At 34.0% G+C, this 13,110-nt stretch overlaps 1 protein-coding gene across 1 annotated transcript in view; it reads left to right on the top strand.

Annotated features, from left to right (window-relative positions):
* The window catches only part of Cep350 (centrosomal protein 350), a 165,887-nt gene that overhangs the window by 25,057 nt on the left and 127,720 nt on the right, over positions 1-13,110 (top strand). Inside the window, exons 4-6 of the mRNA XM_077803041.1 lie at positions 1,454-1,568; positions 2,498-2,657; positions 6,651-7,270. Of these exons, the coding sequence (XP_077659167.1) occupies positions 1,454-1,568; positions 2,498-2,657; positions 6,651-7,270 (895 nt within the window). The remainder of the gene's footprint in view (positions 1-1,453; positions 1,569-2,497; positions 2,658-6,650; positions 7,271-13,110) is intronic.

Raw genomic sequence — 13,110 nt, 5'->3', positions numbered from 1 at the left:
TAGTAACTCTCCTTTCTCTCCCCTCCTTTCTTCTTTGGTCCCCTTTCTCTATTCCACTAGTCTCCTTATTTTCATGAGATCCCCACCATCACCTTTTCCTCTCTTTTTTCTCTCTAGCTTCTACATAAGAGAGACAACATATAACCCTTGACTTTCTGAATTTGTTTTGCTCATTTTAAAATTGGACTGTTCATCTTTTTTATTATGTATTCTGGATATCAATACCTTATGAGATATATGATTTGCATATATTTTCTCCCATTCTATGGATTTTTTGCTCTGTTATCCTATTATTTGTTGATTCATTATTGATTTTAATCTTTTTAAAAAAATATTGTTTTGAGTTGTTGATGGATGTTTAATTTATTTGCTTATTTATATGTAATGCTGAGAATTGAACCTGGTGCCTTACACATGCTAGGCAAGTGCTCTATCACTGAGCCACAGCTTCAGACTGATTTTAATCTTGATGAAGACCAGGTCATTTGTTTTTCTTTTGTTGTTGCCTGTGCTTTTGGTATCATATCCAAGAAATCATTTCCAAATCCAATGTCCTGAAGCTTTTTCCTTATGTTTTCTCCTAAGCATTTTTTTTAGCTTTAGTAGCTCTTTTAATAGTCCTAATTGCAGTCCTTTTAAACATTCTTTCCTCACTTTTGCATGTAAAATATATAACATACATTTCATAAGGATATGCCACATATAATATCAGATTATTTACTGCTTTAAAAAAACAGTTATACTGGGCATGGTGGTGTATATCTATTATTCTAGCTGTTCAGGAAGCTGAGGCAGAGGATCTTACGTTCAAGGCCAGGCTGGGCAATTTAGTAAGATTCTGTCTCAAATTAAAAAAATAAGGGGCTGGGGGGCTCAGCGGTAGAGCACTTGCTTAGCACGGGCGAGGTGCTGGGTTTGATCCTCAGCACCACATAAAAATAAATAAAATAAAGGTATTAAAAATAGTTTAAAAACAAAGTGTGAGATGTAGCTCAGGGTAATCTTTAGTGCCACAAAATAAATAAAAATTTTAAAAAATAATTAAAAAATTGTTCAACATTATGAATAGAAACTCTTTGAGGGCTGGGTTGTGGCTTGGTGGCAGAGTGCTTCCCTAGCATGTGTGAGGTGCTGGGTTCTATCCTCAGCATCACATAAAAATAAATAAATAAAGCTATTATGTTCATTTACAACTAAAATATTAAAAAAAAAAACTCTTTGATGGTTTTAACAATATTTTTTTATATTCTTGTTCAGATTTGGGGTGTATTACACCCGAAGTGTAATTGTAGAAGTAATAAGTAATAAAAAAGCTAATATTAAATGAAAGCATCCTATGTTTTTTCTAATTTGGTGAAAGATATTAGGCAATAAAGTTTTAAATAACCCTGTAAATTGAGGGTAGCTGTATTATTTATAAAATTAATATGTTGTGATTGTATTTAAACTTTAGCTGAGACATATTGAAAACAAATTAGAAGTAGCCCCTTCAAGTACAGCTGTGTTTGATTCTGTCATGGATGCCAAGAAATCTTCTGCAAGTGCTACCAGAAAAATTAGTAGAAAAGGTATGTATGAGTTATTTCCAAAGACATAAATATATAAAATGTAAATTTTTATGTTTTGTTTTAGTTTAATATTTTCTGGATAGTTCTATGTATTTGCTTGTTTTTTCTTTTTTGTCAGAGACTATAACTCATTAGCATTTAATGTTTTTCTTTGGTACTCAATAGTTTTGAAGCAGCCTCATTTTTCAGTGAAGGGAGATGTTTTCATCATCTATTGATAAGGGACTTTAGCATCATTGTATCACCTTTGATAGTGAGTTTTTAGTTTATAGTCACAATCATACCATTCTGAGTTTTTGAGGTTATTAACATATATCTTTTTAAAAAATTTTCATATATATTACTTTGAAAGTGAAATTTGACTTAATAAGATGTATTTTTTTTATTGGGCTTTAAAATTATAAGTGAAGTATCTTTTATACTATCACAAATTGACACAATGGAAATGTTTTCTTTGGTTACCTTTCACATACTTGATTCTGTGGTTTCTTAATTGGTGGGCAAGTTGGTACTCTTTACTTAACCTGTTTTTTTTCTTTTTTTTAAACCTGTGAGTTTATTGGGTTTTATCTAATACTTTTTAAGTGAGTGAGAGCCATTCGTAGAAAGGAGTTCTGTAGATTTTTATTTTGCATCGTCTGCTCAGAATAGTCTTTATAAATTGAGTTACTGTACTATTTTAACCCAAGTGTTTTCCACATCCTTATGTAATATCCAATCAGAGATGTTAGATCCTTTTTTTTTTTTTTGGTGGTGTTGGGGATTGAACCCAGGGTGAGGCAAGCTCTCTACCATCTGAGCTATATCCCCAGCCCAAGATGTTAGAAATAACACATACCTAAGTTGTTATTTTTTTTTTATATAGTAGTCCAAGTCATAGGCAGTCCTATTTTATGTCATATGTTCTCACAGATTTACTTTTCCTTCAGAAGGTAGATACCTGGATGATTCTTGGGCCATTGTTCCTACTTCCAAGTCTGCTAAATCACGAAAAGAGAAATCTCGTAGTCCTCTCAGAGCTACCACCCTAGAGAGTAATGTGAAGAAAAATAATCGTGTGGAATTTCGTGAACCTTTGGTTTCCTACAGGTGAGCATTGGGGAAAAAAAAAAGAAAGCAAACTAAAGTTAACCCATAATGTTTATAATAGGATAGTTGATTTTGTCAGTTTTTCTTAATACTCCATGAAGTAGTATTATAATACTTTATTATTGTTATTTAAAATATTTTTTTAGTTGTCAATAGACCTATATTTATTTATATGCGGTGCTGAGAATCGAACCCAGTGCCTCACACATGCTAGGCAAATACTCTACCACTGAGCCACAACCCCAGCCCATAGTATTATTGACTTTTTTTTTTCCTCCATAAAAAGGACAAAAGTCTTTCACATTATGAAATACTACTATGTCCTTTTTTTCTTTTGTGGGTCTGGGGATTGAACGCAGGGCTTCTTTCATGCTAGGCACTTGCTCTGCCACTGAACCACATCTCCAGCACTGTATCTTCTTTAAAAAAAAAAAAAATTTTTAGTTATAGGCGGACACAATATCTTTATTTTATTTTTATGTGGTGCTGAGGATCAAACCCAGTGCCTCACGCTTGGTAGGCGAGTGCTCTACCTCTAAGCCACAACCTCTGCCCATGTATCTTTCTGGGGGTCAGAAAATAGTAATACTTGCCCCATCAGTATAATAAATTCATCTCTTAGAAATAAATGATTCAGTTTGTCCCCCCCCCTTTTTTAATATCTCAGATTAAGTATTCTACATAATGGACTTTGTGGGTAGTTTAGTTTTCTTATTTATTTATTTACTTTTTTTTTTTTAGTGTGATACAGGGGATAAAACCCTTGGATTCACATATGCTAAGCATTGTATATAGCTTAAGTTTTCTTTTTTTCTGGTAGTAGTAGTAATTAATTTTTTTTTCTTACTGAGAACATAAGTTGGTTATTGTTTTATTTTGTTGTGACTCCTTTCTACAACGTAGATGTTCAAGATGAATGAATGAATTTTTTAAACATAGTTTAGAATATTTAACTGTTAAAATTATAGAATTTTGTATTTATTTGAGGAATACTAATAATTTAAATGCATATGTTCTCTAGTATGGTAAATAATAAGTAACAAACAACACTGGACCATATATTTCTTTGTTTCATTTATAAGCATTTTTGTATTTTATAATGTCAATAAATCAAGAAGTTTCTTGATGGTTCTTAAAATTTAATGACTTGGGAGAAGAAGTAGATAATGAGTTCAATTTTTAATACATTACATTTGATGCAATTGTGAATTACCTTGGTGAAGGTATTCAGTAGGCATTTGAAAATATGGATAAGAAAGTATGTGGAGTAGTCAGGGCTAAAAGTGCAGAGTTGAGAGTTATCACTGGTATTGAAGCAATAAAGAATAGTATAAAAATAAAGAGAAGGCTAGGTACTTAATATGAGTAAATAGTTCATGGTTTAGAAAAAGGAATAATTTGAAGAATAATCAAAGTTAAGAATCTCTACCATACACATTTTTTTAACGTATAGTTATTAAGCAACTTGCTTAGAAATATAGTCACTACTGATACTGAGTCTGAGTTATTGACAATATTCTAATGTTCTTCTTGCAAAGAATAATACTTGGTATTTAAAATTGTGTAAACTATGTATCTTTTAAGAAAAAAATACCAGACTATAGCTGTAAGTAGACTGTCTTCTCCATCTTGGCAGACTCCACTTATCTCCTAAAACTCATTACCTTCTGTATGATACATGGCCAGATCTGTTCCTTCTCCACTCCATTTTTCCTGCCAAGTTAATCTGTGCTCCAATAATACTAGGTAACTACTCTGTTACAACATTTTCACTTTACATGACATTTTTATTTCATACTTGCCTCATTTGTTTTTGGCACTAGGGATTGAACCCAGGGGCATTTTACTACAGAGCTTCATCCTCAGTCCTTTTTATTTTGAAACATGGTTGTTTCAAAATAAAGTTCCAGGCTGGCCTCCAACTTGTGATCCTCCTGCCTTAGCCTCCCAAGTTACTGAGATTTCAGGCATGTTCCACTATGTCTAGTGCTACAGCAGTCTTTAAGGTCATAAATCTTATTCTCAAAGCATTAGCTTAATGCCTGGCATGTGCTAAATATCCAATAAGTATTTTTTTCCTAACATTTTATTATGAAAAATTTCGAATTTATAGGAAAGTTGAAAGAATTGTATAATGAGCACCCTTATACATAGTAAATATTTAATGAGTGATTGAAAGACTGTGAAATTACTTTTTTGTGTGTCAATTTTCTTTCTCTTTTTCAGATTCAGAGATGTTATCTGTCATTTTATTCTTTATTTTATTTCCTAACTGTGCTAATTTTAAACCTAAGTAATTTTAGCTATAAATTGTTACATTCTGGTCAAGATAGTGATAATTGCAGTTAGTTTTGGTCTCTGATGGCAGCTATAGGACTCATTTCTCATCCCCATTTTTTCAATAATCAACCACTCCAAATAGGTCCTATTTTTGGGTGGTGGGTCCCATTGAGAATCTGATGAAAACCGTAGACTATCTCCTTAGGAAAAATGTACAAGTTCGTACATTCACAATAGACATAATTACCATATTATGTTGTAATATAGTCATGGCTGTAAGAATTTTTATATTTAGAATTTCAAGCCTTCACATGAAATGGTATGGATTAGGCTATATAATACCAATATTAATGTAAGCCACAGTATAGTTAAATGCAAAAATAAAATGTTTTATATTTCCAAGTCTTTTTAATCCAATATGTACTTTACATTTCAATACCTCTCAATTTGGACTCGCCATATATTATTTATTCAATTACCATGAGGCTAATGGTTACTTTTTTAGACATTGAGGATCCAGACTACTGTTATTCTATTTTATGTTTGTTTGGTATTTTTTCATAATTCATGTACTGAGTCCTGTTTGTCTTCATTAACCATGTTTTTTGATAGTCTGCTTTCTTTTTTTAAAAAATTTTTAAAAAATATTTATTTTTCAGTTGTAGTTGGATACAATACCTTTATTTATTTATTATTATGTGGTGCAGAGGATCGAACTCAGGGCTTTGCACGTGCAAGGCGAGCGCTCTACTGCTGAGCCACAACCCCAGCTCTGATATTCTGCTTTCCTAAAACAAAGCTTATTACAATGATGTGTAAAATAAAAGTCTCTGAAGGAAGATTTGCTGGTGTTTTAATGAAAAGAGAATATGAACTTTGTGCTGTGTACTTTGGCTCTGCCTAGTCTTCCCTGATTACTCTTGAGTTTTTAGATATACTTTATATAGTTTAAAGCTGCTAAAAAGTGCTCTATGGTAAGAGGTTTAACTTTACTAGACACATTTATTTGGAGGAAATTATAGCTTTATTTCTGCTCCCAATCAATGTGGTAATTTGGTACATTATTTAGAAATTACAAATATGAAATACTAGTTTTGAGAATTTTTGTTCCTAATATTTAAGATGTCAGAGGAATAAATCATACATATTGATAACAGATAACAAATGAATACCCAAAGTTAGATTGTAATCTTGTTTTCTTGGAATTCTTAAGGAAATCTCTCCACACACATTTTATATATTTTTTGTTGTAAAATCTGCACATTATTTGTCATTTAATTTGAGATAAGGGGCAAGGAACACTGAGTCGTAGTATTAGTAATATTTATTTTACTGTTTTTAACTTTTAATTTCAAAGCTTTTTACTTTAATTTTTTATTGACCGCTAGTGTTAGCTTAGAGTTCTTCTTTCAGTTTGTTTGACTAGTTTTTGAACACTTACTAAAGTTTTAAAAAAAGGTTTTTAAAAATCACCAGCAAAAATCTTTTATACCTATGGCATACAACCTGTTGTTTTTATGTATATATATACACATTGTACACATTTAGAGTTGCTAAATCAAGCTTTTTAACATACGTTAATACCTCATATACTTATTGATTTTTTTGTGGCAAAAGCCTTTAAAATCTACTTATCAATTTTCAAGTCTACAGTATTTTATTTTATTTTTTTTTGTTTACTAAAGTCACAAAGCTTTTTTGTTATTATTATAGGGAAATCCTTGGTGCATCTTCCAACTTAAGTCCCAGCCATCTGGAGTCAAAGCATGTATATTGTGTGGATGTTAATGAAGAAAAGGCTGAGAGTGGGAACCGGATGGTACACAATCAAGAACGGAATATACATTGCTGTGATTTTGAGAGCTCCCAATCATCTGTCATCAGTGATACAGTTGTAAGGTTTTTAAATGATCGACCAGCAGTTGATACATTGCATAATTCAGAATGTTTGATTAAGATGGGAACTCCTATGAGGATTGAAGAAGAAATGCCTAATAGAGCAAAAGGAAATGAGAACAGTTCAAAGCTTTCTGTGAATAACATGGGCCATGATGTTGATCCAAAAATGTTACGGCTAACTGACTCTTCTCCATCCTCTGCTAGCACTTCTAGTTCCCAAAGGTTAGATTTTTTAAAGCGGCGACAACATGATATTAAACTGGAAAAACTCAAGGAACGGATTAGGAAACAATGGGAACACTCAGAAGAAATAAGTGGCCGGGGCCAGAACCTGGGTCCTATTGATCATCCAGTAATGGTTGTTAATGTTGATAGCTCAGTGACAGCAAAAGTCAGGAAAGTGGCAACAGCACCCCCTGCTCCGACATATAAAGGTTTGTAATCAGTCTTCATATCCTTGTCTCTCTTCCTGCCCTCTGTTCCCTGTTTTCCCTAGGATGTATTTGAGTAGAGATGATTATCTTAAGAATAGGGTGTGAACCTCAGATTACCTGTTGTATTAATCAGTTTTACTTTCCTGTGACCAAAATATCTGACAAGAGCAATTTCGCTGCAGAAAAGTTTATTTTGGCTCAGAGTTTCATAGGCTTAGTCCCAAATCCATTGCTCTGAGCCTAAGGTGAGTCAACATGATGGCAGAAATGGGTGGTGGAGGAATGCTACTTAGCTCCTGGCAACCAGGAAGCAGAGAGAAAGAAAGAGGAGCTAGGGAGAAGATAAAATTCCCAAGGGCACACTCCCAAATGACCCACCTCCTCCAGCCATACCCACCGTCTACAGTTACCACTTAGTCCTTTCAAATTATTAATCCATAAAGTGGATTATTCCAACCCTAATCCACTGATTTAGGGCACATCTCTCTTAGTGTAATCATTTTACCTCCTATATTAACACTGGAACCTTTAGGGGATACTTTATATTTGAAACCATAATAACTGAATAAAAAATTATGTTAAGGTACATGTTAAAAATGTGGACTCCTCGGTTGGGGTTGTGGCTCAGCAGTAGACTGCTCACCTAGCACGTGCAAGGTGCTGGGTTCGATCCTCAGCATCACATAAAAATAAATAAATCAAAGGTATAAAAAATTATATATAAAAAAGTGGATTCTCAGATCCTTCACAGGATTCTTATTGATTGAGACTTATATGAATGTTTAATAAATTGTGAAAAAAACCTAAATAGGACTAGTACCACTCTCCAAAAATTGAAAGAATGTTGCTCTTATTGCTTTTATTCAAGGAACTCAGTGTTTCTTGCCCCTTATCTCAAGTTAAATTATTTTTGAATTTATTAGGAATTGTTTCAAAAGTAATATTTAAAGAAAATTAGCCAATTTCCAGTGTATATATGGGTACAAGTTGATCCTTTTGCTAAATTTATTGAGGTATTTTTTATATAAGGTCTACAGTAAGAACCTTTGCTATACATGCACACAATGAAATTAATGTATCCATCACCTTACAGTTCCTTTTATGTGTGTGTGTGTTGTAAGAGCACCTAAAATCTACTCTTTTAGCAGATTTTCATTATAGAATACAGTATGATTAACTGTAGTTTTCATGCTGCTACTTTAGATCTTTAGACTTATGTCATATAACTTATTCATTTTGTATTCTTTGTATCCATATCCCTATAATATAAGTATGTTCATATAACTGATGAGCTTTTGCTTTTAAGGGTATTTAAACCTACCCCACTGCACAAACCTCTACTTAATTCCTGGCTTTTAAAACTTCTGAAACCTTTCAGTTTTTAATTGCAGATCCTCTGGCTATTTTTAAAAAATATTTATTTCTTAGTTTTAGGTGGACACAATATCTTTATTTTATATTTATGTGGTGCTTAGGATCGAACCCAGTGCCTCATGCATGCTAGGTGAGCACTCAACCACAGAGCCACAGCCCCAGCACCCCTGTTGCTATTTTAACCTTTGAGTTTTGTTGTAAAGGCTTTATCTTCCATATTTAAGAAAAATATTTAAGTTAGATATATGCCAAAATTGACATATTTTCATTGAGAAAGTGCTTTTCAGAGCTAATTTCTTTTTTAGTCAACTAAAATTCTTATATATGGTAGTTTGAAGGAATTTTGTGTTTTTTTTATGTTTTTATTCCTTAAATTATTTTTATTCGTGAGAAGTTTTTAATGAATAATTGATTTTTTTTTTAGTTGTCAATGTACATTTATTTATTTATTTATTTATATGTGATGCTGAGGTTCGAACCCAGTGCCTCAAGCTTTCCCGAAAAGCGCACTACCGCTGAGCCACAGCCTCAGCCCAATAAATTGATTTCTTAATCAGTGTAGTTCATGTTAGACTTTTATCATTAAAACTTCTACCATCATAGCTATTCTCTTATGGTATTTTTTTCCAAGTTCAATTTTTGTAGATAAATGTAGGCAAGTCAAAATATTGTTAAGATTCTATTTTGTCTTTAACTACTGTGACAGCTTTTGCTATAGTCAATTTTATGTTGTTTGTATTTTTTTTTTTTTAACCAAGTCTTGCTTTCTCTGACAAGTTTTGCAGTTTTTTTTTTTTTTTTTTTTTTTGTAGTTCTAAAGTGTTAGTAAATTTTTCTCTGGAGCAAGTGTTAGTATGTATAATTTTAGTGGTTATCAGTTTTATTTTGTGTTGCTTACTATATTTTGGTAGTGATACTCATTGTGAGTTAATAATGGATAATTCACATTTCATTCTCGCTAATCTGTGAAACTTGTGACCAAATTCACTTTAGAATACTGAAGAATTGTTCTGTTGTCCCTGATTGGTCCCTAATGTTTTATTATTATTTTAATATTTGGTTTTATTTATAGGTGGGTAAAATAACCTTTATTTTTTATGTGGTGCTATGGATTGAATTCAAAGCCTCATGTGTGCTAGGCAAGCACTCTACCACTGAGCCACAACCCCAGCCCATAATGTATTATTAATAACATTCTTCTAGTGGTAGAGCTCTAGCCTAGCATGTGCAGGGCCCTGGGTAAGATCCTCAGTACCACCTAAAAATAAATAAATAAAACAAAGTTATTGTGTCTAACTACAACTAAAAAATAATAATAATAATAATAATAAATATTTAAAAAACATTCTTCCATATTCTTTTAAGCATTTGTATACCACATTTACACTGTTGGCAGAAAAAATAGCAAATGATGGATCAAAATGTTCTTGTTAGTTCTGAAATAGTGCTTATCCGAAATCTTTGCATTGTTAGGTCTGACATTAAATATAGAGTATATATTTAATGTTTATTCATTCTACTAGTCAGAATTCTGAAATACCACTTATTCCACTAAGACAGAGTTAAAATAACTGATTTGAATTTGTTTTATTTAATGATTGATCTTAAAGTCCTAAAGAACAAAAGTGAAAATCTTGAATGTAACATTTTTTAAGTTGTTGCTGTTTTTTCTAAATTCCTTTTACTGAATGCTTGACATGCTAAGTTTTCATATGAAAGTGTTTTTTGAATACAACCTCTAGGCAAGTTACTTTATGAAATGTAACAGACACTTAGGAATCATTATAGAATATGGTTCTGGGCTGGGGTTGTGGCTCAGTGGTAAAGTGATTGTCTAGCATGTGTGAGGCACTGGGATTGATTCTCAGCATTGATATATAATTAAAATAAAGCTCCATTGACAACTAAAAAAATATTAGAAAAAAAAAGGATATGGCCAGACCGCCCACACTAGCTCGGGTGGGACCCAGGCTCTCAGTAGGCCCAGTCCACCCCTCTCCTTGTGGGGCAGATACTTGCCATAGCCTAGCCTCTGGCACAGGACTGCCCCTTCAATCAGCAGACTACTACAGGAGGTCAAGCCTTTCAGCCCAGATCCACCCGCACCGGCTTGTGCAGGTACCAGATCCAGGATACAGTAGCATTCATTGATGTACACCAACAGGGTCTAGAAACCCAACATTAAGGTGAGGTACAGACAATCTGCATGGGTACTACAAGAATACAGGGAACAAATTGTAATATCTCAGATCCACACTACAAGAAAAGAAGACACATAACAAGGGAGGAAAGTGCCCCAAACAAACCAGAATTGAATAATTGAAGAACAGAACCCATGGACAGCGAAGTTGATGAAATGTCAGACAAGGAATTCAAAAGCTTCATAATTAAAATGATCTGTGAATTAAAGAATGACCTATATGAGCAAATACAGGCAAAAATTGATACTTCAATAGTGAGAGAAGAGAGCAAATATAGGTAGAAAAAGATTAATGAGAGAGAGGGAGAGGGAGAGACAGAGACACTTTGGAAAAAAAAAAACAGAAATCCTTGAAATGAAGGATACAATATATCAAATAAAAAACTCAATAGAAGTGCTGGGCTCAGAGCTAGAGCGCTCACCCACCATGCTTGAGGTACCGGGTTCGATCCTCAGCATCCACATAAAAATAAAATAAAGATATTGAGTTCATCTACAACTAAAAGTAAATATTTAAAAAAAAAAACCCTCTATAGAACATATAAGCAATAGACTAGATCGCTTGGGAGAAACAATGTCAGATAATGAAGACAAAGTATACAATCTGGAAAATAAAGTTGATCACACAGTGAAGACAGCTAGAAACCATGAACAGAACATCCAAGAATTATGGGACAGCATCAAAAGACCAAATCTAAGAGTTATTGGAATAGAGGAAGGCATAGAATTTCAAACCAAAGGAATGCACAATCTCTTCAATAAGATAATAACAGAAAATTTCCAAGCATGAAGAACAAATTGGAAAACAAAGTACAAGAGCTTTCAGGACACCAAATGTACAAAATTACAATAGGTCTACACCCAAGGCACGTTATAATGAAAATGCCTAGCATACAGAATAAGGATAGAATCTTAAAAGCCGCAAGAGAGCGGAATCAGGTCACATATCGGGGGAGACCAATTTGTATTTCAGCAGATTTTTCAACCCAGATCCTCAAAGCCAGGAGATCTTGAAACAACAAATACCAAGCTCTGAAAGAAGATGGATGCCAACCAAGAATCTTATATCCAGCAAAACTAAGCTTTAGATTTGATGATGAAATAAAAACCTTCCATGATGAACAAAAGTCAAAAGAATTTACAACTAGAAAGCCTGCACTATAGAACATCCTCAGACAGATATTCCAAGAAGAAGAAATGAAAAACAATGATGAAAATTAGCAGAGGGAAGGATTACACTAAAGGAAAATCTAATCACAGGAGAACAAGTCAGGTTAAATACTAAAAATAAACAAATATGGCTGGGAATACAAATCATGTCTCAATAATAACCCTGAATGTTAATGGCCTAAGCTCACCAATCAGAAGACATAGGCTAGCATATTGGATTTAAAAAAAAAAAAAAAAAAGACCCAACAATATGCTGCCTCCAAGAGACTCATCTCATAGAAAAAGACATCCACAGACTGAAGGTAAACGGTTGGAAAAAATCATACCCTTCACATGTACTGCAGAAGCAAGCAGGGGTTTCCATCCTCATATCAAATAAATTATGGGTTTTTAGTCCCCCCCCCCCCCCACCGTCTCCTTCTGACCCATGGGAGAAGCGGGGAAAGCACGCCCTGACCAGGACGAGCCAAGAGAGGTAAAGGTCGACTGGTGGCCCACACCTAGCCCTCCTTCCCGGGAGGACAATCAGACGTGCCAGGGAGATGAGTCGAACCAAGATCTCCTTTATTGAGGAAGTTCACCCAGCTTATATACTGCACAGGAGCCAATCAGGATAAAGGTCAGAGGGGTGGAGTGAGTTTGAGTGTACACCTATCCCATAGTCCATAAGGGAAGGCTCGAGCTGTCCACGAGGGCGGAAGAGTCCTGGACCTATCCTGGAGGTGGTCTGCCTTTTCTGTCACCACCCACAGCACCGCCTCCTGGCTGATCGCCAGGAGCCATCCCAGCCACATGTGCGGCCCCAAGACCAGGAAGCGGGCAGCCATGCCCTACAAAAGTAGACTTCAAACTAAAGTCAATCAGAAAGGATAAAGAAGGATACTACATACTGTTCAGGGGAACCATACACCAACAAGACTTAACAATTATGAATATAATGCTCCAAACAATGGATCATCTAGGTTCATCAACAAATTCTTCTCAAGTTCAAGTGTCAGACCACAACACAATGATTTTGGGTAACTTTAACACACCTCTGTCATCACTAGATAGATCTTCCAAACAAAAGCTAAACAAAGAAAGTATAAAACTCAAT

This window comes from Urocitellus parryii, chromosome 9 (assembly GCF_045843805.1).
Source record: "Urocitellus parryii isolate mUroPar1 chromosome 9, mUroPar1.hap1, whole genome shotgun sequence".
In the NCBI taxonomy this organism is placed as follows: domain Eukaryota; kingdom Metazoa; phylum Chordata; class Mammalia; order Rodentia; family Sciuridae; genus Urocitellus; species Urocitellus parryii.
The sequence above is the reverse complement of the archived record's forward strand: the minus strand, read 5'-3'. Positions and strand labels throughout refer to the sequence as shown.